Here is a 24,063-nt window from a genome sequence, read left to right as displayed (position 1 = left end):
ATTCAGTTGAATCTTAAATGGATATGAAATTATTAATTTTGCTGTAATGGGACAAATAAATCCTGAGCATGCAAACAACGCTGAGAGTATTAATTGACGCGCCTTTAGTATTTTGTGTTGATTCTGTTTGAAAAGATACACTTTGACGCTGCTTCATGCCTGCGTACGTTTCCTGTCATGTGAGGTATGTGTGCTCTCAATCACATGTGTTGACATTGATTCTGACTGTCTACATATGCGACAGGTGCTGGCCAAAAGGAGACAAGCAATTGATTTCGTAACTGTCCATTGTGTCAATATTTAAAATCAAAACGTGGAATATTGATTATCCGTCCTGAAAAATCAAGATCAGCCGACAACATGTGGTGAGTAGCTACATTCAAATATCAAAATATTTTGATATTGGTAGTAGCTTGTAGCAATAAAGAGCAATTGGCAGGCTAATCAATAACACATCTACCAAAGAAGATCTATCACCGGGGTCAAATGAACCAAACAATGCTTGTCGATAAAGCAATTAAAACTTTCACCATACCCTCGAGTATGCATTGATAAATGCATACGTTACAAAGAGCTGGGAGGCACACATGTCTGCAACTCGTCGCGAATGTGTCTTTTTAGTCTATTTGTCGATCAGTAAGCTAATACCAGACTTTACGTTTTCGTTCTAACTGGAAAGATCACGTTGTGGTGCGGTTGACCGTTCAATTTGGACAAGTATTATTGGGCGTTTAGATCAAGTGTAGTCTCTCCTATATGAAACAGATTGCATCTAATGGTTGTTAAGTGTATGGTGGGCCCCCGGTCCACATGTGCAACTCCGGCCCCAACACTTCAGGTCTAGGTGGCCTTGGTGACAGGCTCTACCCCTCGTGTCCTCCCCTCAGGTTGTCTTGAGTCAAGAGTTAAGTGTTGTGGTTGTTGATGCAATGCAACTGCTACAATCGCCAGATTCTGAACTATTGGATTTGTGCTTGCAGTCGGCGACCTGCACCGGACCTTCCAATGGTTCAAGCCAAGGCGTGAAAAGTCAAAGAGTCGATAATATTTGTTTGCAGAAATCGGGCACGTGGTAGTTACACACGACATGCAATGTAAGGGAGTGCATTGGTTTAGGAGATTATAATGAACGTTTTCGTTTTTGGATTCCCGATCATAGATACACTTTTAATAAATACCGTTCCGGTATATACTGTACACTTAGATGACAAAAGTGTAGGAAAATACTAAATTTTAAAATTGATTTCAAATTATATTGCATAACTAGCTGAGCAGGAAAGACGCTTAAATACATCGATGAAGAATATGCTTCCTCTCTTATTCAGCCTTCTATCCTTCGTCATCAGGTAAACTGAGCCTTGATAAAGTCGACTAATCTGACAGTGGATGTAAAAACGATACCACAAAAAACGCCTCAACCAATCCAATTGTGTGCAGTGCGTGTTGGGACCAACGAGCAAAGTCTTTTGCACAAACTAACACATATGCATCTAGTTTCTCCAGAAAGTCTAGTATTTTTTGGAATCCTATATTTCCGATGTATATAACCAAATCGGCTTCATTATGAAATTATACAACTGCAAATTGTACTTGGAATGATAATTGTTGTTTACTAACAATAGACACTTCACAAATGAAGTCCGTCTTCGCGTATAGTATTATATCGTGGCTAATGGTGGGTACACAAATTGATTCTGGCGCTTCACACAAGTATCATGTCATAAACATTTAACCCTTGTATCACATATTACAGATATTACATGAAAGTTCCAAACACTGTCTCCTGGCCAGAGAAGGTCCTGGGTTAGAAAAGGCCTTCAGCAATCCATGCTTGCCATAAAAGGCGACTATGCTTGTCGTAAGAGGCGACTAACGGAATCGGGTGGTCAGGTTCGCTGACTTGGTTGACACATGTTATTGGTTCCAAATTGCGCAGAACGATGCTCATGTTGTTGATCACTGGATTCTCTGGTCCAGACTTGATTATTTACATACTGTCGCCACATGGCCGGAATATTGCTGTGTGCGGCGTAAAACTTAACTCACTGACTCACTCCTGGCCAGAAATGACAGAACCAAGGGTTTATATATCGTCTCCCACGTTAGGCACTGGGCTCGGATCACAGACCTGGTACATGACACGATCCAGTGCATAATCTTTCAACGCTCGGCAGGGTCTGCTGCCGCCTGCAGACTTTAAAATCTACAGGCCCTGAATTAAATCTACGGACCCATTTTGCCAAGCAGGTAAAACAAATAAAGACAAAATACACTACACTGTACACAGTTCCACACTGTTTCTAAAAAAATCAATTAGCAAAGACTATTCCGCAGAGAGAAATTTGTTTTTTAGCAAAGACTGGTGTTGCCATTCCTCTGCGCAAAGCGCAGATATGCCAGAAAGTGGAACTGTATGTTATCGTAACATGATGAATCATGGATGGTTCTCAAATGTTATTGAAAAAGGAAAGGCATAATAAAGATTCTGGTTGAAAAAGAAATTGTCAGAAAATTCACTTAAGTCCATGAGAGCACGCAAGTACTTGAAACTGCTGGATATATGCAATAAAAACATACCCTGGGCCTCCGGGCCGGTGATTATTTCGAACACTGCTCTGCAGTTCTAACTGATAAGCTTAGCAATACATACACACATCACATGAGAAACGCTAATTAGCTGATGTTCAGTGGCATAGAATTCTCCATACGCTATTTTTGCTTGAACAGATACGCCCTGCCCTGTCCAAATAATGTTCTTATCTAAACGCCACTAACTTAAAAAAAAAACCCAAACACTGAATGTAGGCAAAGCTTAATATGAGTGCAGCTCTTGTCTTGCGCAGTTCGATTACCATTCCATTCCTTGCTTAAATATTAGCTTATGTTTAATTATACGGTGCCACTCCTGAATTTGCTATATCAAACAGTCACAGCAGCTTTTTACAATGCATGCAACTTTATATTCTGGTTTTGTTTTTTTGTAAAGGTTATTTCCAAAATTGTATTGGGTTTTTTTTGCGTTAAAATTAAATAAATAATTATAGTCTTCTTGATAGTTGCGACTTGTTTTGTTCAGTCTCTTTGCCATCATTGCCTTAATCCTCATCGGTCTTGTCCTTGAAGTGAGTCAGGTGGACAAAAATAGTTGGGGATATATGTAAATTTTGAAATTAGGATTAATGATCTAACTACTCATTGACACACAGATAAGATATTAATCGCAAAAATACCAATATCCCTATCATATTTTGTCCGATACGTTTACTTCTTCATACTGATGCATAACTAAACATGTACAAACCCAGCGTAAAGCAGTCGGCATTCCTGTCTGTTACTAATGATCGGCCACACACATTATTGTCCTTCTTGCAACGTAAGACATGTACATGTGTTTATATTTACCTGGGTCTAGATTTTCGAAGCCCTCTTAGCGCTAAGACATTCTTAAGTTAGTGATAATCTATGGCACTTACAACTGTCTTAGCTATAAGAGAGCTTCGAGAAGTTCGGCCTTATGTTCTGTCCAACTAAATGTGAACACGCTGGGTAATATATACTGGGCAAACATAGTTAGGGACATATGTAAATTTTGGAATTATGACTAATGATCTATTGATTCACTGACACGCTGGGAAAATATCAATCATAAAAATACCAATATGCCTAACTTATTTTGTCTAGTATATGTGTGAAATAACATCAAACCCTGGTCGTTAAACTATGAAAAGTTCTAAGCCCCACATATAAGGAAAAGCGTAATTGCAAAATCTTTTGTTGTGGAACATACATTAATAAACTAAAACCATGAAAGAACCATATCAGCAAATGACTTTCTGCTGACCTTTAGGACATGCTCAAATGGAAAGAACGTGTAGTGATCGGGTACTTGTAGATAAAGGCCTCCTCATATAGTGATTGTAAGTAACAAAGGCGCAGTGTCAAAGAATGGGAGTTCCCCTTGATCTTGTTTCGTGAAAGGAGCCCCAGAGCCACCAAAACGATGTGATTATGAAACTGGGGACGGATGGCCTTTCTGATGCCACTGTTTAAAGGATGGCAACAGAGTTGAAAGGAGGCAGGGAGATCGCCCCTGTTCCGGACAGCCTGTCACTTCCAAGCGAAAACTGTCAGACCATATACCTAATTCATAAAACAACACACAAGACAAAACACCGATTGCTGCGAACAATTATGCTTGATTCTAGTTTCAACAAACGCGTCAGGAACATTAGGCCAATTTCATCATTGAGATTACTGGTATTAGCCTTCTGAAAGCTTTAACGTTGTGACTATTTATTGCAGAAAAAAAGCTTCTGCGTGTTGAGGACGTGATCTCATCATGACAAATGTTAACAGCCTTACAATCATATCAGAAACTGGTCTAATTAGGTGCAACTAATGGGATTAGTATCGATTAGGTATATACCTGTAACATAGCTGAGAACAGAGTGTATACTATTTCAACAGAGCCCATATCGACTCATATTGAAAGTTATCGAAACAGTTTGAAACAAACCCTACTTTAGTCACCTTATATTGTTGCAAATGAACACTAAACAAATCTGGGCTGTTTGTATGTTTTAACAACAAACAAATGTTTCTATAAACATATATCAAAGAAGTTACGCAATTTCAAATTAAATCATGAGGTTTTGTGATGAAGTGATTTGTACTTGCCTCAACAATGCGGCGTCTAACGGTGCTGTGAATTATAACACATAAACAACCATGAATGCATTTATGTGTAAATTTTATCGGTGACAGACATAATTATAATCATACAGACCAACAAATTAGACAGCTTCTTCCAAAGATATCTTAGATATCAATGGTTGCCGACTACGGACCGAGTGGTGGTCATAGTAATGCAGCTACGCGGTCCTGTTGGAGGTATTCTGTTTCAATACGAGTCTGGTGTGCTTTTGCTTTTTGCATCCTGAAACACAAAACGATGTCCATACCGGCGCTCAAATGGCACCATGTGAGTCTCCAGATTGTTGTCACGGTATTGCTGCCCAGTCACACGTCCGAAAATAACATGGAATGGTATCATGCCTGATCAAACTCTACAATATTACTGAACCACCCCAAACAGGTCGTTCTGGCTGACGTTAATTAACGAACGCTCATCCCGTCTACGTTACAATTGTTGGAAAATGACATTAGCGAAAATTAAACCTCGATTAACCCGAAAACATCGTCTGGCACACCATATCCTAAGTGAATGTATATCTTCCACAACATTGCGTGTTCTGTACAGGATGTCCTCGTTATATACCTTTAATAATCATTTACGTACGTTCAAAAATATGACCCCTACTTCGATATTTTAAGAGCTATTTTCCAAAGCGGTTTACAGAAGTTCCTCACATTCCGGAAACTGACCCAAACAAAGAGTAGAATACATGGGTTTGTTCACCAACCACTCCACTGATATCTGTAGATGTCATGGCATGGTCACGTATGGTCTTACCGTACGGTTCTCCACATATTATCATACACAGTGACTATTCAGCATCACATCAGGATTTTCTAAGGCAGTTAAGAGCCCCGTCTGAGGTGTATACACATATCCTAATTTGTTTAGGCTCAGATGTCGGATGTCAGAACCTGCACGATTGACCGTAACTCAATGCAAATACGAGTTCCCCAATACATTAAGTTTGCTCATGTGGTATGGTACATGCAGCATCGTAATCGCTACAGCTTTGGAGTTATGTACTTGTGCTAAGAAGAAAACAACATCTTGGAATCGTTTTAAGCCAATGTTAGGCGAAAGGAATTGAATGTTGTGGTTAACAAGGAGTCTACCATGTCTCAAGAAAATACTGGATTCTGATTGGTTGTTTAGAAAAAAAATCAGACGGCATCAATTCTGGATTGACGGCATCTGATTTTAGGCCGTTTCACGGCGCATTAACAAGTCTTATTGGGAGAACTATTTCCATTTGACCACAATGATGGCGGGTCATAACAACAACTCCATGGATTTTGACGCTGACTCGGGAATTTGCCACATAGATCTATGTAGTTCGAATTTTTTGGATTGAACATGCGTCTGATTTCACGGCGCTTCACTACGCATGTATGTACAAGATTGCCGCACTACTTCAGCTTGACCACCAACATGACTGATATGAACACAACAGACGTGATGGAAATGCTGATTAAAAACATTTATTCAAACTCAAAAAATACAATTATATGATATTTCATCCACAATTCTATGGGAATTTCACTATCATATTTCCTTCTATTATAAAAACATTATTACAATACACAGCCCCTCACATAAACAATATCTAAACCATAATTGGCATAAATCAGAATGCCTTGTAAAATACACCCCTATCTATAGAAAATTGTGCAGCAAAATGTTAGTAAACATTTACCTACCTGGAATATGCTATATTTGTTTCCATTTAGACTGGGAAATTCGCAAGATAACGGTTCTGGCGAAACACCAGATTTATGCTACTCATACGCTATCATGTCACGATGACATCTATATGTAAAAATTGAACCACCGGAGTTCTGCTCTGCCATCATCCCAGCATCACTGTTATGTTAGTACACTTTGAGAAAAACTTGGCCTCAATTCATCCATGATGAAAACAAAGTTTCCAGAAATCCCAAGTTAGTCGCATGAACACACATTTTGACAACACGGCACTGTCACTCTTTTGCCGCATGCCGGGGTGGAGGCACGTACATGAAAGCAAAATCGACACTCACCGAGCGTAAAAATCAACAGTTTTTGATGAGATACAGATCGTAGGTCTGTTAGAAAGGGATCTGTTCTTCGATTGTGGAGGGTTCTGATTCGACATCCAGTCAAGTATTTTCTCCTGGAAATCACGTCAAATTTAAAACTCTCGCAAAACGTAAACACTGTCTCGTCCGCCATTTCAAACTGTTGCGTAACTCTACTTCCATGAAAATAAGTAGGTCAGACGATTCCATTATTGTGTAATCAAGGGGGTAGAGTATCACGGCAAACAAAACAATAGGCTGGTTTCAGTCATTGGGATGAAAAAAAACCAAGCTCTTAGGCATTACATTATTGCATTGAATATTAAACAATTGTTTGTTTTCTTTAGACTGAATATTTTTTATGTTGAAATGTTTATAAAATACGAAAGGCACCAACCACTCCCTTCACAGACGAGATTAACTCGCCTCTCATCCCTTGCCGGATCACGCAGTGTCTTCCGCAAAGCGAGGAAGCTCGATTTTAAATGGGTTATGGTAGAATGGAGATAAACCTGGTGTGTTTGAAAATCAGAGACAAGCTGTACTGAATTGATGGCGACTGATTTTCGAACACAGTAGGTTTATCTCCTAATTAACAAGGACTTCTGACAAGTATATCAACTGAAACAATGGACCCGTGAAGGTCTGGGGTAGAATAGGCCTTCAGCAACCCATGCTTGCCATAAAGGAGACTATGCTTGTCGAAAGAGGCCACTAACCAGCGCCAGGTTCGCTGACGTGGTTGACACATGCCATCGGTTCCCAGTTGCCCAGATCGATGCTCATGCTATTGATCACTAGATTCTTTGGTCCAGACCTCCGCCATGTAGCTGGAATATTGCTGAGTGCGGCGTAAATCTAAACTGACTCACTCACTTAAACAATCACCTTAAGTTTCCTATATCAGTATGAAATCACACACTGAGTAGAAGGATCGAAAGTCTGTTTCAAGTAATAATGTTGGCAATAGTATATTTCTAAACATTGACATGAGAATATGCATAATATGTGTGACCATAAACCAAACTTGAGTTTCTAAAGAGACATCGGTGAGTTTGAATAGCGAGCATTGCCCAACTGAAGCCTGAACGACGATAGCACCTGGTCACTCGCTACTACATTAAACAGTTATTGCGATAGTCGTTGAACTACGGACACTCGCCCAGGGCCACTTAAACGTTTTTATACAGATTCTGTCCAGGAGGAAATTATCTTTTTACTCAGGAAAGATTTTTTGACGAATGAAAGGAACAAAATCATTTCGTATTTATAAGTCTTAGATATCTCTGCAAAAAGCATGTTCCTAAAGCAATTTGTACAATTGCAACTGTATCGTGAACTTTTGAGTATGAATTACACTGACAAGTCACCGCACTACTAGTTCGCGGACATGTAAGCCTGTCCAATCATTCGTCCCCACCGTAATCATACACAAAGTCAGCTGTCCATCTGACAAAAACAACAACACGTGAGAGCGTATGGTCAAGGTCAAAATCGGGAAGTCTACCAGTTTTACACTGAAGAGTCATAGTTTGGAATGCCATCCAAAGCATCAACGCGTTTCAATCTTACAAAGAATTGGCATGTCGCTAGATTCGAAGTCAGTTGTTGATGAAACTGGTGTATCATGGACACAGCTGATGTTTTCGACAAGTCACGCTGGGAGGTGTAACATTGACGGAAAAATGAAAAGTAGCTAACACAAAACAAACAAACCAACAAAAACAAAAGCAAAAAACCAACAAAAAACAAAACAAAACAAAACAAAACACAAAAAACAAAACAAACAAAACGATCAAACAAACAAAACCCAGTAGGAAGTCGGTGATGTAGTGGTTAAAGCGTTCGATCGTCATTCCGATGACCCGGGATGTTTTCCCACATGGGTATAATATGTGAAACCCACATCAGATGACCTCGGCGGTGATATTACTGGAATATTCCTAAAGCGGCATAAAACGACACTCCTTTACATGGCTATGGGGTCGTTGTTTTCTGACCAAAGCAAGTATTCACGCAATAGCATACAAATATATATGACATTGCGAGAACATATGTTGTATAGTTTAGCGTTACAGCCGACAGTGGCAGCTTAACTAACAATGGTCCTCTCATGCAGTGTGTTTTTAGACGGCTTGTTGATGTTATGGTGATCTTATGTTCATGACAACCGACCTGAGGTGTTGAAAGTTTGCAAAAGGTATGATGTAAAGTGGATTTAATGAGTGTGTGTGTGTGTGTGTGTGTGTGTGTTTATTTTCGTGGATATTTTTTATACCTATGTATACATGGTTGGCAAAGTGTAGAGAGAAAGTGCTACAGATTATACTTAGTGCATTGATTATTGGGGAAGATCTTTAGAAGCAAACTTTTCATCTTTACAGGATGAAGATAGAACCGGATGCAATTAGGTTTGTTCCACAACGCTGCATGAATATTTTACTCGAAATATATTGTACATGCAGAAATGGTTATTTAGCCTGATCTTTCTTTGAAGTTTAAGAACCTTTGTGCTCAAAGTATTAACTGATGACTTTACATTGCTTTGCATATGGCACAGTTAGAACATTGGTTTCCTTCGATTTCCCTAAACAGGCTGAGAATTTCAATGTAAAAATATCTATGGTTGTTGTGATGCTGGAAAAAGTTTTATTATTAGTATTATTATTATTATTAGTAGTAGTAGTAGTATTAGTGTTAAAACAGGTCACCAGGAACATATCCCTGTCCACGAGAATCGGTTGGCTATGCTTACTAACATAGTTTATTGCGTTCCATCTTGGCCAAGCGACGCGGATGAATGCTCACCATATCGACCACTGGTCCAGTCTAAAGGTGTAGCATGAAACACGGACAGGTACACAGAAACTATGAATGGATGTTTCTATCGTTTGTTTGTTTTTTATTTAACGCATCATATGACGGTGATCTGTAGACAAAAGAGTCTGACGACAAAGTAAGTGATATTGTGAAAATCGATCTCCGCAATGTGTTGGGATACTACATCAAGAATCCAGAAAGTCACTGACCCGAACACCCGGTCCCGCTTCTTACGACAAGCCCTATGAATGTTGGTACATATATCTTTTTTCTTAGTTTTGTGCATGTGATTAAAATCATTTTATCTTTATATTTAGTTTTTATTTCAGACGTTTCTAGCAAAACCTAGAAAATATTGCTCCTTGTGTGATTGCAACTGTGAAAGTACAGCACAGCCAAGACATCGCTAATACAATGTGGATCAAGGATCTCTGGTACGGTTCGGTGTCTTTTACGATTTGTAAAACTCCCGATTTATGATCTCCTCAAATAGTTATCGTCATATTCAACAGTATTCGGTATCAATAGAAAGGAACGACAAACGTGTCGATACAACTAAATACTCCTTAAACGAAATACGGTGATGGTTAATGTTCATACAAATCGGCAATGAAGCAACTTTAATGCATTAAGCGATGTGACCCTCAAACATCTGCAAGACACAACCATCTACATGGCTTGGTTTGAATGAGAAGGGTGTTAAAGGATGTTCTTAAAGGGATGCCGTTAAGCCATAATGTGTATGGTGGTTTTACTATCTGAGCCATTCCTTTCGTCCCGACCATTACAATTCCTAATCAAGCTCCCTGGTCACTTTAAATGCACGATAAAGTCTCACTTTATCTCACACCCACACAAACACACACATATATACGCACACGCAACGGCGCACAATTATGCATTATAATATTGCACAATTTTTATTCAAACTGAGATTATGTAGTTTTATTTTAACCTCCTAGGGCTGTATGAAAGTGTCTGGAGTTGAATTGTTTGTTTCAGACGTCCGATTTCCTATATGGTTACAATATACCCGTAAAGATTTTAACCGAAAGATTTTGAAACTCGTAACTCGCCTTGATACGTTGACTAGAAAAGTCTTAACGATAACAAGAAAAACAAACTTGATTCTTGTAACGATATATATATATACCTCAACCGTTCGCTGAAACAAAAGCGAACACTGTAGCTATCGACGACTTGTGCCATCGTATATAGGCTTGGTAATGCTTGTCCCTACTGGAAGATCATTGGAGCACGCACGTCGCGTATAACTGGATTACCTCGACATATCGATCAGCAAGTATTGTTGACAGATCCACGTGCCCCATCCTTATAAAGTGGAACTGACTCCGTGGTCGTCCACGAGTCGGTGGCCTTGTCGACCGAGAGAACACTTTGATACCAGAGCCACTTGTTTGACGCTACTATAATGAAACTGGTATCTCTTCAACCTGGGCTTGTCCTTGCTCTTGGTCTATGTCTTGTGCTAGCAGAAAAAGAAGAGGTAAGTTTGATTGCCTTTAATTGTTTCAGTTAATCAAGTTTCCTTCAGTGGGCAAAATGTGATTTGCGCGTGTTGTGTTGCGGCACTTGTTTGAGTAAAAGAAAATTCTCCAAATGTTTTCCACAATATTATGTCATGTAGTTTTAAGAGATACAATAAGAAATATTTTGTAAGTCAGAAGTCTATACCCAGGTTAATGTTACAGTGCAAAAATATGAACTGGAAAAACGATGTGATGCATTTGGTTGTAGTAAATGTATGGATTAGAGGCGTTGTGTCTTCAGTTGTCATTCGGATGCTACTACAAATACAATGACACTGTTTCAACGACGTTATTTTCCTGTCCTTTTGTCGTGATCAATTAGACATGTAATATCAGTGTACAATGAAAACACGGTCATCATTTAAAATTACACAAACTGTTTTGACAGAGTGGATTTCTGTAATTAGAAACATAATCATTTTGTATCTTCAAGAACTGTTTTCATAGCACCTAAACAATGGCGTGCATAATTTCACCTGACATGTGACAAGTTTATTTAAAATTGCCTTTCTTAAAAGGAATGTAAAACTTCGACAGTCCCGTTAAGGAATGTTTGACTGAGAACCGCTTTCAGATATCTCCGCTGAAGTTATGATTGCAGTTGCGAAAGAAATTACAAGCTTCCTCGTGAAAGATAAGCGTAGGAAAAGTAACAAAACTATTCCGATATATGATATATCTAGTAAATGTGCTACCTGCTAATTGCCAGGTAAGCACTGACACCACATGGACGTATAATAAATAAATAAATATGAATAAGGTTCTCATGATATGAAGCAAACAGTGACTTTGAGTATTGTTTCCCGTCCTTGTTCCGCACCGTAAACCGAACTATTTCATTCTACAAAAGACAGAGAAATAAGTTATTTAAGGACATAAAACGTTATGTAAATGTAAACATAGATAATCGTGTTGCACTCCATGTTATTATAAAGCTTTTGCTTTAAGTAGTTGATAATTTCCTGGAAATCTGCACCATTATGTTTCCATAGAGAATGCATTAAGTGTGAATGGTAGTAGTTTTTGCATGGCAGTCTATAAATAGGATGAGTTGCTCGCCGATTGATAAACGTTAACTCACCCTCAGTGCACTTGGAAGATTAAATATTATCATATCAGCAGGCTACATTAAGCTTCATCTTTTATTCTTAAAGCCAACTCATGTGCAGAAACTCTCATTCAGCGTTAAACCTTCTTTCACTGTATTTCAAACCAATTAAAGAGAAATGTGTAACATGACAGAATACCGTAGCAATTACCTTCACAGTGAAGACATACAAGACAGAGGTCACTGTTTACACGTTTACATATACAAATTAAGTCATTTGAGAACAACGACATTTACAAACGTGTACATGAACAATATTATCAACGAGCGCTAGTATCTTCTCGGTACCACAGAAATAAACTTTTCTGATATTTATGAAAGTCTCTTCAGTTTGTGTTCTAGAACCGGGTGTTAGGTTACTCGAACCAACACATTTGTGCGTTTTCACAACCTCAATACATGTATTTTAAGGGCACAAGAGCATTGTTTTGCCTTGGGTGTGTTCCCAAAGAACATGACATGACACTCCATAACTTAATCATTTCATTTATTTACTTTGCGCAAGATAGTCTCCATACCAATGTTGACCCAGACAGACAGACAGACAGACAGACAGACAAAGAACATATTTTATTAACGTCTCATCGCTGTATACCGTACGAAGAAAAATATATATACAGACAAGACTTGGTAGAGTAAGAATATGGCATAGCGCCGCTCAAATTGGGTTATGAAGGACAAACATTACGTTTATGGTAAAACAAAATTATACAAGCAGGCACGAGTACGTACATAAAGCGATTGTTTATTCATATATATTATGTTTTCTACGTTGTAGTATTGGGAAGCAGGGTTTGGCCCAAAAATGGACCTCGTGCTTAAAAAGGACACGTAACTTTGTGTTGCCTAACAAAATTAAAAAGTTGGACACTTTGACTGTAACATTTGTGAAAAGAGCTAAAAAGTCGTCATATCAGAGGCACTGGTGATCACCCATGATCCTCATCTTAAATAACTCCATTATGATAAAACAATGCCCTCAATCCTCAACATTTAAATCTATATGTCTGCCCTTTTCAATTCTTAAAGGCATAATACCACGTATACATTTGGCAAAGGCCGAACGGTTATTCCAGGGCATAACTACTGACATCACTTTCAGGGCAATATAAATCGTTGCAAGATCTGTAGGTATGAAGTTTATTTCTACCATTCATATCAATATCACCCTATTAACGTTTTTGCCAAAGCTGAATGTAGTTGTAGCCCCGTGACGTAACCATTAGCACTGCAACGTACTGTTTTGATTCCTATACTTATACAGGACATTAATGCACCCAAGCAATGGTCTCTGCATGATGCATTTCACCATGCCCAATACAAAGCGTGTACTCGTCAAATAGTATTCTACTTTAACATTAGGCATAATTATAACTGGTTACTTTGAAGAAGAATTTCTATGTGACTGGACTTTCGTAAAAAGTTGTCTTTATGACATTCGAAGAAAGTATAGGATCAAATAAAACTGGAGCTCTTGTAATTTAGAACGGATTCTATAATTTTCGTGAGCAATTTCAATGGCATTCAAGAAATGGAGATTCCGTCGAAGCTGAGAAATGTTCTTTGGTAAGAAGCAACAATAACTGTGTCTCTTCAACCTTTCATGTCATGATGCACATGAAAATATGTTTTTAAAAAGAAGAACAACAACTGCTAATTATGCTGTTGAAACGTAGTCTTTGGTATGCAAGTAGAACTTTACAGAACACGACGACATGAAACGCCTATGAAATAAATATTCGTGTCATAGTTAATGACGGTTGAATGCTACATGAGACCCATTCTTCAGTAAAATACAGAGTAGGCTTAGAAGAGAAGCTTAAAGAGTATATATGGCCGCTGATACCATTACCCAGGTAGCACTTATAGACAAAGGTACCTCTACAACGACGCATGTAATACGAACAGAAGAAGAAAATGCACCTAACCTAGTGATGGAAGTCATCCATTACTCTTACGGATGTAATGTAGAACAAAAGAGCGGGTAGTTAAGTCCCATGTTCTCTGCTGATCTCATGCAGTATTTGAATTGCCATGGTTTCTTGGTGTTCGCCCTGTTTCCATTGGTTGACGATGGTGTGGAAAAAGCTGTCATGTTACCAGACCAATGTGGTTAGAATTGTGGGTGTTCGTAAGTACGGATTTCAATCCGATTAACACGCATATTTAGTGTTGCCTACAAATGCCTATTGGACATTCCTGTTATACACGAACTACATGCATGTTGGTAATCCAATATTGAACCCGAATTTCAAATGAAACAGCACAAAGACCATGGTTTCATGTAGATATATTTGGAAGAAAATATTTGCACACACATAAATATATATTTCCCTAAACGGTTTAGACATTGTTTACGCATTTACACTATTTAAAATTCGTTGTGGATATTCAACAAAAAGGTGACACAAGTAGTTTAGCAGTGTAACAGGGTTATGTGACCGAGATTTGCATTTATCGTTAAACGTCAGGTGACAATGGGTTTTGTAAGGTTATTGGCAAAAGTGTACATAACGTCATTTACCTTGAAAAGTCAAAGTCATTAATATTGCGAGCGTGCGTCAAGACCACCAAGGACATTCTACTAATCAAACGTCCAGAGTCAGCTTGGTTCATTCCATCCGGCACACTCATCCATCCCGCAGAGCACCGCCAGTTCCGCTGACAGTGTTCCGTGGTTCTTGACGATGATGTCGTCAAGGGATATCTTAGACATCAATGGTTGACAAGTACGGACCATGTGGTGGCCACAGCAATGCAGTTAGGTTCTGTTGGAGGTGCTCTGTAACAATACGAGTCTGAGCTCTTGCTTTGTCATCCTGAAACACGCAAATGCGCGTAAATGCTTCAAGGGGTCACGGTGCTGCTGCCGTATGACACGTCCGTGAGGAACATATAACGATGTTCTGCCAGCCAATATTACTAAGTCATCCCCCAAACGTCCGTCCATGCCACGTAAGTACATCACTACAGCCCTGGATACACTGATACCGCTGGATAACACGTGGGTACCATGTGGGCGTCGGGAATGCTGACTCCATATGTGTAGTCTATACCGAATCATCTGTTCAGTTACTCTAACACCTGTAAATTTTTGAAGCTCATCTCCATTTTAAGAGGCACTTTTGCCAACAGTTTTGAAACATAGTCGTTCTGATGGAACTGTGCAGTTGTCACCAGTGTCAGCTAGATGGACCTTTGTCATTAACGTGATATGTCCGTCGATGTCGTGATTGTTCAGTGGTAATTACCGACCGCTAGACATTAACGTTTTTCAGAGCATCTGTCTGTTTTTGTCCGAAGAAATGTAACAGACTGGCACGTTTAACTGTAAACTTTTACCTCTACAATGTTCTCATGCACATCCTGATAAAAGTTCGACAATGGAGTCTTTCTCTATGGAATTGATTACACTCAATAAATAGGATATTATAGCAATATTTTTTTCTAAACCTACACGCTAAGATACAGTTTGGGTATCCAATAAATCCCCACATCATGAAATGTCCCCTACCTTTTAAACAGTATATTTTGTCCTGATCCGATCCTTCTGAAAAGACGATCTTTATGAATGAAGGTCACCGTGACATCCCAATTGTGCAAAACATCTGATTTGATTAAGTGGCTGTTTAGTCCCGTGTATGCGGAGGTCACTAGTACGGGTGATGGGGCTGCTTTGAACTGGTGGCATTGTGACTGATTTCCTGTTTTTTTCATAATTCTCTCTCTGCTCGAGATACCTGCATACAATTGAATGTTAGACAAACCGGAGAAATCGTCACCTACCCAAGACATGAAAACACTTAATGTTTTGTTAACTGTACACGACAGTCAAGGGATCAAATTTCCAATGTCAGCCTGGTTTATTCTATCCGGCACATTCATACCTCCCGCAGAACTACAGGTAATGTCCGTGAGAGAACCGGATGATGTTCAGATGATGCTCTGATGTCATAGTGTATATTCAAGAGGTAGATGTGTGGCATTAATTAAACGCCTAGTTTATATTTATGAGAGTATTTTTCACATAACGTATCAATATTTTGGTGATAATTTGTATTCCCAAATGAAAGGGTTGTTAAATAAACTGTCATCATTTATTTGTACGTGTACCAAGTTAGTTACAATGGGGCAATGTCAACTAAAGGAACAGCACAAAAAGCGAGATGCACATGCGTTAACGGGTTCTCAACAATTTTTGGAGCTGGCGAGGTGACACCCCAACTGCATACGCGGTGCGCTGTGTGTACTAAGTGCATACTGGGATTTCCCCGTCATTTTCATCCTCATAGAAATCACAGCCGTTTTAACGTTACAGACTTTACTTCCGGAGTAATTATCACTTTCTCTCACTTTGTCAATCAGCAGTAATCACATGCCTCTGACGTCACTAATGCACGCGTATCTCTCCTTTCGCGCTGTTCCTCTAGTTGCCACTACCCCTTGTAACAAGCTGGTAAAACTTACAAATAACTGATGAGTCTCTGCAACAACTTTTCTATTTTTGTCACACAAATTATGCCAGACTCATCTAGAGTTCGTCGGTTGCTTTTACTGCACTATGCGTTGGTTTGATACATCGATGTCTATTTTTGTGTCAGATTGCAATTCACCGGTTACATTTTTGTTTCAAACGCGCTGTCGTGATATTAATAACGTCACATTATGTATTTATACGCACAGATAACGTAACATAAGATAAAGGTGTTCAAACACGGGAGATATGCAAAATAATGTTATACTCAGTGTAAAACGTCGAATAATGTATTTGTATATTTAAGCGAAAGGTAAGACCAGAAAATATAATGAGATCTTTCTTGAGGGCTAAAGTCTCACAGTGTGTATATAGTTATATAACGTCATAAAACATAAGGTTTTCAGACACGAGAGATAACGCTACATAATGTAAGGGTGTCTCTACCTGAGGAATTAAGTCGCACAATGTATTTATACACTGTCACTAGAAATATTGTCAGACAATGAATTAGTGTGTACACGCGGAAAAAACGTCAAATTGTATACAGGTATTCATACAAGGTAAAACAGCACCACGTAACGGAAGGGGATCTTTTCTCGAGGAAGAACATTGCACAATGTATTGACATTTATACACGCAAGTAACGTCACATGGCAAGAAAGGTCTTTATATACCGTCAGCGGAGATAACTAGAAACAATGGGATCTCACAATGTGGCCGTATTTATGCACAATGGTACGTCACAAATCTGTTGATATTGATCCACGATAGATAATGTCAAATCATATATTGGGATTTATAGTCATTATGAAATGGATTTTATACTTGGAGATGCCAGGTAACTTGATTATAGAATCCCAAGTTCCTCTAGGGTGCTGGCACAAAATGATTCTGTTTCAAGAAACGTTATTCTCTGAAGTCCGATACATGTAGTCGACTTTGGTATTGCTGGCCTGAAGAAACCTCGCACAATTATGTTTGTTTGTGACCTGACGTTACGCACATAACCTGGTCACTGCAGCGTTGTGCATTGGGCAATGAACTGAACGGGCATGGTCCATCTGACCACCTGGTGTGCACGAATGTCCCGAAAGGAGCAACGTGTCATTCGGTTTCCTCTTTGTCGACGTGCAGAGTGATACAGGCAATGTTTGCAGTAGGTTTTTGTATGAGTGCGTGCAGAAATAAAATTCTGGATATGTAGTCAAAATCTTTTGCGCGTGAAATTTTCATTACAATCCTGAATCATTTCAAAAGTTATTGTTTCTATATGTTGCTGTTTTAATGTACTTCTTAAAATTGAGTAGATCATAATCTATGCGTCCAAAAACACGCACGCAAAATATTTCTTGCGTTTTTGATAATTCTTTTTGGCGTGAAAAACGCAGGTTCTGCGTTGACGCAAACACTAGATGTGTCACTCAGTCCACTGTGCGCATGTTCGGCTGAAACGACCCTCAACGTGGTTGTTGCAACGAGGGTACAACTGGACTTCTCCCTGTCATTGTGAATTTCTGAAACATTTGGCTGCAAATAGTAAAATTACTCTTGTTTTGCACATTAATTCACAAATGGCAATATTGCACACTGCCCAAAGGCATTGATATAAGTTGTATTTCGGAGATTAATGTCTGCGGAAAGTAAGAACTAGGAGAACATTACAATAGTCATATGAACTATGCCGACTGACTCACGGGTGTGAACATAATGGAAGATGTCGGGTGTTCGTGTGTTGGCAGCCTACTCCACTCATGACCTCTGCCGCAATCACTATCAAAATGAAATCAGTTGTACAAATGAAAAAAAGCCACGGCAACATAAGCTGTAACTTAAAAACAGGGCAATGCATCGGATATCACGTTTGACACTCTTCCGTAAACTGTGGAAGTATGGAAGCAACACTTCGCTGGATGGGTATGCCCGAATGTACCTCTATAGGGAAACGCAAACCATAAGGGTAGGACCTACCTGTATACTGCACTATTATTTGAAAAAAACGTGTGGATGTACGTTTGAAGACTTCTATGACGTGTCAAACATGCAAGACACTAAGTGCTTCCACCCTGCCAGGAGTATAGTCCTTGGAATTATGTCAAATTCAGATGTGATTTGGGTCCCATCAGTGAGTGAGTGAGTTAATATATAACGCCACCTGGGCAATATTTCAGCCACACCGTGACTCGTCCCATCAGCAAGTATTCAGATCGGAAAGGTGGTATTATGCGCACAGACTGCATTTCATTTCAAGCATTCCACGGTAAAACTAGAGTATTATGTAAAAGTTAAAACAGACTGACATTGTACTGCTGTGGCACTGATAAAAACAATATGTTTGTCTTCTGGCTTGATTTCCACCCAGTTTTTATCTGTGTCAGAATAGTGTTACATGAGAGGAGTTATGTCGTTTCCCAGTGTCTATGTAACCGTGGCTTGTTTCAGTGGGATTCTAGAAGTTGCTGGCATAGAGATGACACAACTTTATGGATTATCATCTTCTGTATTTTAACAATTGCGACGATTCGGTATAGGTTCTTATACCATATGCTTGAAAACGGCATACGAACATATACCGAAACGTCGCAACTGTTAAAATAAAGAAGCTGCTGATCCATAAAGTCTATATAACCGTGTCTGTGCCACCAGGGTACCTTTCCACATGTGCCATTCAATTTTCTGTTTTCCTTTATGCTATGTTTCCCGTTCTCTTTTAAGTAAGACGTGGGGCATCGATGGGGGAGAATACGCTCACATTTCGCACATAGGTGATGCCGATTCATACACATATGCATAATTGTGGACGAGTAGGATTCGTAGACTGACTTTTGTGCGTGAAAGGGGGATGTTATGATGATGAAAAAGCGTTTTATCCTAGGTATATAGATTGTTGCATAAGTTCATCATCACCCAAAAAGCCAGAGGGCATGAAGAAAGACGGTCATGGATCGCAAGGAGGTGAATCCAATTGTCGACTGAATTGCCTTCCACGTTATGCTTTACCGTCTCAGTGGATACCATACAAAGAGAATAACGTGTGTGTGTCCTCCATAGAAGAGGTAGCCTATACATGATACACGGAGCAGTATAAACGACAGGAGGTGACATTTAAGGACTGAATGTGCTGTGAGATTTTTGTCAGCGATCTACAACATCAGTCTCCTCTTAATATAACTATGAATGTCTGGCACATACACGTTGTATCTGATTATCATGTGACAATTACTTAGATTTATTTGCAGCATACATGTAACAGTGACCAAGCCATACATTTCCTACATCCAAATACCTCGACATGGAGTCCCTGTTCTCAAAAATACAGCCATAGTCATTGCGTCTAATTTGATTCTCATTTATTTACCAACGCTCGGCTAAGCATGACGGTATAAATACTTACGTCTGTGTCCAAGGCGACTGGGAACAGTCTATAGCTCATCATGTTCCTATTTCCTAGGATAATGACACAAAAGCATTTCACACTCCCTTGAAAAGAGGATCGGAGAACAGGAAAGACCCGGTTTATCACCAGTATCTGCTCATTGTTATCGAATCGCATGTTTCGTTTGATGTTGTATATTGACGTCCCTAACGTATCATTTGGCGGTGCGATTGATGGCTTCTCTTCACCGACCCGCACTTAACTGAGAGCTGTGCCGTGTCATTATTTTACAAGCCTTATCTAAACTAATTGGAGTTGGGTTTCCAGGTGAAATCATTCTTTGACCACTTAAGGATCCAATTTTGATGTTTACCGTTATTCCCTGAAATCGCACGTGTGCGGCGTAATGTTGGCCTGAGCAAATTTATTGACAGATGTTTAATGATCATCCGAAAATGTGAAACCATTGTACAGGAATAATGGCGAAAAGTATGGCATCATGATAATTAGTTGACGTTGATTATCCGTTGATATTGCCATTACTGTGTAGCGTATCAATTGTGACAACGAGAATATGTACTTGTTTCATTATTTGTCAGTCATTACGTGCTTTATTATACGAATGCATAAATGCATTGATACATGACATAGAATGAGAGATGATAAACCAGGGGACGGCGCCAAACCCTCATGTAAATATTTAGGGTAATACCATAAAGGTTCAGCATTGTAATCCAATACGAACTGATCTCTAAACCGTTCTGAAGCCATGCGAGCGTGATGGTGTCCACAATATAAATAGTAACCTTAAGAGATATTACCAATAAGTTACATAAATACGCGGATCAGTATAAATGTCAGTATCTGCGACTTAAGAACTGAATATATTACCAAACATCAAAGATTTTATCACCGATCGACGACATAACTCTCTTCTTTCAGAAATTATGAATGTCTGACACATACAATTTCTTTCAAATGATACATGTTATTTCTTGGATTTGGGACACTTTATAACCTCATATATAAATCCTTGGTCCTAAATATACCTGTCGTTTATGCATTGACTTAACTGAAAGCTGTCACAGACACGCACATGTGAAAAATATGGTTAAGTAAACGATGTGTACATACACTTGTCTGGTCATACAACTGTTATAAATATCAATGTGTATGTGCTTCCCCATCCTTGGCATCTGTTTGCCCAAGACAATCCACACCTCCCAAGTGCTACTTCAAGACATAATGCCGTCAAATAATGGACTACATGAGTAGGCAGTTAATTATTTAGCGTCTCTTGTTTGCTTCATGTTCCCGAATTCTCCTTCAGCGTCCAACATCCCAACACTACAAACGGATTTCTCATACCATAGTTAACCTTATGAACACAGAGTCAATATGGCCTCTTGTCTTTAGTAAATCGTTATTCAACCGGACACCTGTCATATTCAAGAATGCAAATGTTGAATGAGATGGTGTTTTGTTTTCTTTCAGGTGAAGGTTGGCAAGTCTGATGTTACGTCTGTAGCAGTGAAGAGATCATTCGATTCAATCAACAAGGGCAGTGGCTTAAGTGGCTTCATGAAGCGTGGGTTCGATAAGATATCTCACAGCAGTGGGTTTTCGGCCTTCAACAAACGACCCTTTGATTCAATATCCGGTTCAAGTGATTTCTCTAACTTCGCTAAGAGACCGTTCGACTCCATTGCTTCTGGTGGAGGAATGGCAGGGTTTGCTAAGCGTCCATTAGATTCAATTTCTGCCGGAAGTGGGCTATCCGGATTTGCCAAACGTCCCTTTGATTCCATAGCAGCTGGTAGTGGTATATCGGGGTTTGCAAAGCGATCCTTTGACTCCATAAACTCTGGCAGTGGACTGTCGGGATTTGCCAAGCGTCCATTCGACAAAATCGAGGGTGGAACTGGAATTTCGGGATTTGCTAAACGACCATTTGACTCCATTGCATCTGGTAGAGGTATGTCCGGATTTGCCAAGCGTCCCTTCGACTCTATCGCAGCAGGGAGCGATCTCTCCGGCTTCGCGAAGAGGCCATTTGACTCCATTGCCTCAGGGGGAGGTATGGCAGGATTTGCAAAACGTCCTTTCGACTCAATTTCGTCTGGAGGCGGTATGGCTGGCTTTGCAAAGAGGCCGTTTGATTCCATCAGCGCCGGAAGTGGCATGTCAGGGTTTGTCAAGAAATCCTTCGATAAAATTGCCCATGGTGGCTTCGCATCTTTCAACAAAAAGTCAGACAGTGAGGAAGCAAAACGTCGATTCGATTCAATCAGTCGGGGTGCTGGAATCACAGGCTTTGCTAAACGACCATTCGATTCGATTGGTTCAGGGGGCTTCTCCACGTTCGTCAAGAAAGGCTTGGACTCAATTTCACACTTCAGTGACATGGATGACTTCGGTAAGAGGTCAGTTGATAATGCTGTCGAATCTGACAGTGGTGAACGAAAATGAATGTTGAACAACAATTAAGACACATGCAAGGCTAACATGATCGTCCAGAAAAGAGTATGCATATCAAAATGATACTTTTGCACTGAAATATTTTACCCCTTCTAACATATATGATATCACGAAGCCATTACTGACAGTGGACAAGTTCACATCCAATTTGAGAAAGAATGTTTGTGCATCCTACTGACTGCATGCATACTCAAAAGTCCTACACATACATATATGACAAACAAGTCAAACCACAAGCTTAACTGTTTACACACGAATACTGCTTCTCTGGAGTATGTCATAAAGACGCTTAACACTATATACAAACAGCCTTAATCTTTCTGAAAGAGTTTATATCAAAACTGAAAGGAATATATTTTGTGTTGTTAGATATTTATTTGTTATGAACCGCTTCGGCAATAAAGAGTTGAAGAGTGCCTAAGTTTCATATTGTTGATCAATGTTTTGTTTTTTATTATGTAAATTCCTTAGGCTAAACCCTTTACCTACGCAATGCATATTAAGATTTAAACAAATTAAATTGAAGTTTTAAACCCAATCCCAGACATAAGAAGCTGAAGATTGTCATGGCCTTTGTCGTTCATGAAGACGGAATAACGGCAAAGTGTGTAAAGCACATCGCTGGACCAAAGGGTGATGTGAGCTGAAGTAGAGGTGAGTGAGGTTTCTCGACTTTTCATAAAACCCCCGTCGTAATACAGCGTATCAAATCTATATATGTGGGAGGAGACTACATCATTTTGTAGGTTTTAGACAATTGGTTAAATCAAATGAAATAATGGTCTGATTCTTCCGTGAATGCCTTTAAGTTACTAACTTTGTCCTCCTGACACACACTATTCACCATATTAACCTCCACAGTGCCTCATCTGCCCCACCCGGACCCGTCCAACCTACCCGACTCTCCTGGACTTTAACCATGTGATTGACCGCGTCACTCTTTCTTCAACCTGACTCTCCTTGACCACCCTGACCATCTGATTCACCTGACCCATCTGTCCCACCCGGACCACTTGACCCGTCCAACCTACCCGACTCTCCTGGACTTTAGGGGCGATGGGGTAGCCTAGTGATTAAAGCGTTCGCTCGTCACGTCGAAGACCCGCGTTCGATTCCCCACATGGGTACAATCTGTGAAGCCCATTTTCTAGTTCCCCCGCCGTGATATTGCTGGAATATTGCTAAAAGCGGCGTAAAGCTAAACTCACTCACTCACCCCTGGACTTTAACCATGTGATTGACCATCTGTCCCAACAGAACCGCGTCACCCTTTCATCCAACCTGACTCCAACCTTTACCAAACTGATCCATCTGTCCTACCTGGACCACCTGACCAGTCCAAACCGACTCTCCTGGACCACACTGACCATTCACCTAAACCATCTGGCCATCCGACCTTTCCAACCTACTGTTGACCAATCTGGGCCATCCGGTCCATCCGACCTTTCCAACCTACCTGACTCACCTGGACCACCTTGCCCACTCACCTAAACCATCTGACCCA

General features: G+C 39.8%; 1 protein-coding gene across 1 annotated transcript; it reads left to right on the top strand.

Annotated features, from left to right (window-relative positions):
- The first annotated feature begins 10,910 nt into the window (after window positions 1-10,910).
- Window positions 10,911-22,995, top strand: LOC137268113 (uncharacterized). The gene is made up of 2 exons (XM_067802636.1): window positions 10,911-11,080; window positions 21,576-22,995. The coding sequence occupies exons 1-2, from the start codon at window positions 11,006-11,008 to the stop codon at window positions 22,548-22,550; spliced, it is 1,050 nt and encodes a 349-aa protein (XP_067658737.1). The 5' UTR covers window positions 10,911-11,005; the 3' UTR covers window positions 22,551-22,995.
- The last annotated feature ends 1,068 nt before the right edge of the window (window positions 22,996-24,063 follow it).

The sequence above is a fragment of the Haliotis asinina genome, chromosome 16, assembly GCF_037392515.1.
Source record: "Haliotis asinina isolate JCU_RB_2024 chromosome 16, JCU_Hal_asi_v2, whole genome shotgun sequence".
Taxonomy (NCBI): Eukaryota; Metazoa; Mollusca; class Gastropoda; order Lepetellida; family Haliotidae; genus Haliotis; species Haliotis asinina.
Note: the sequence above shows the minus strand (reverse complement) of the source record. Positions and strands in the feature narration are given on the sequence as shown.

Coding starts and splice junctions, on each gene's coding strand:
- LOC137268113 (XM_067802636.1), top strand. CDS start 11,006: ATGAAACTGGTATCTCTTCAACCTGGGCTTGTCCTTGCTCTTGGTCTA. Junction 11,081..21,575: donor TGCTAGCAGAAAAAGAAGAG/GTAAGTTTGATT, acceptor GTTTTCTTTCAG/GTGAAGGTTGGCAAGTCTGA.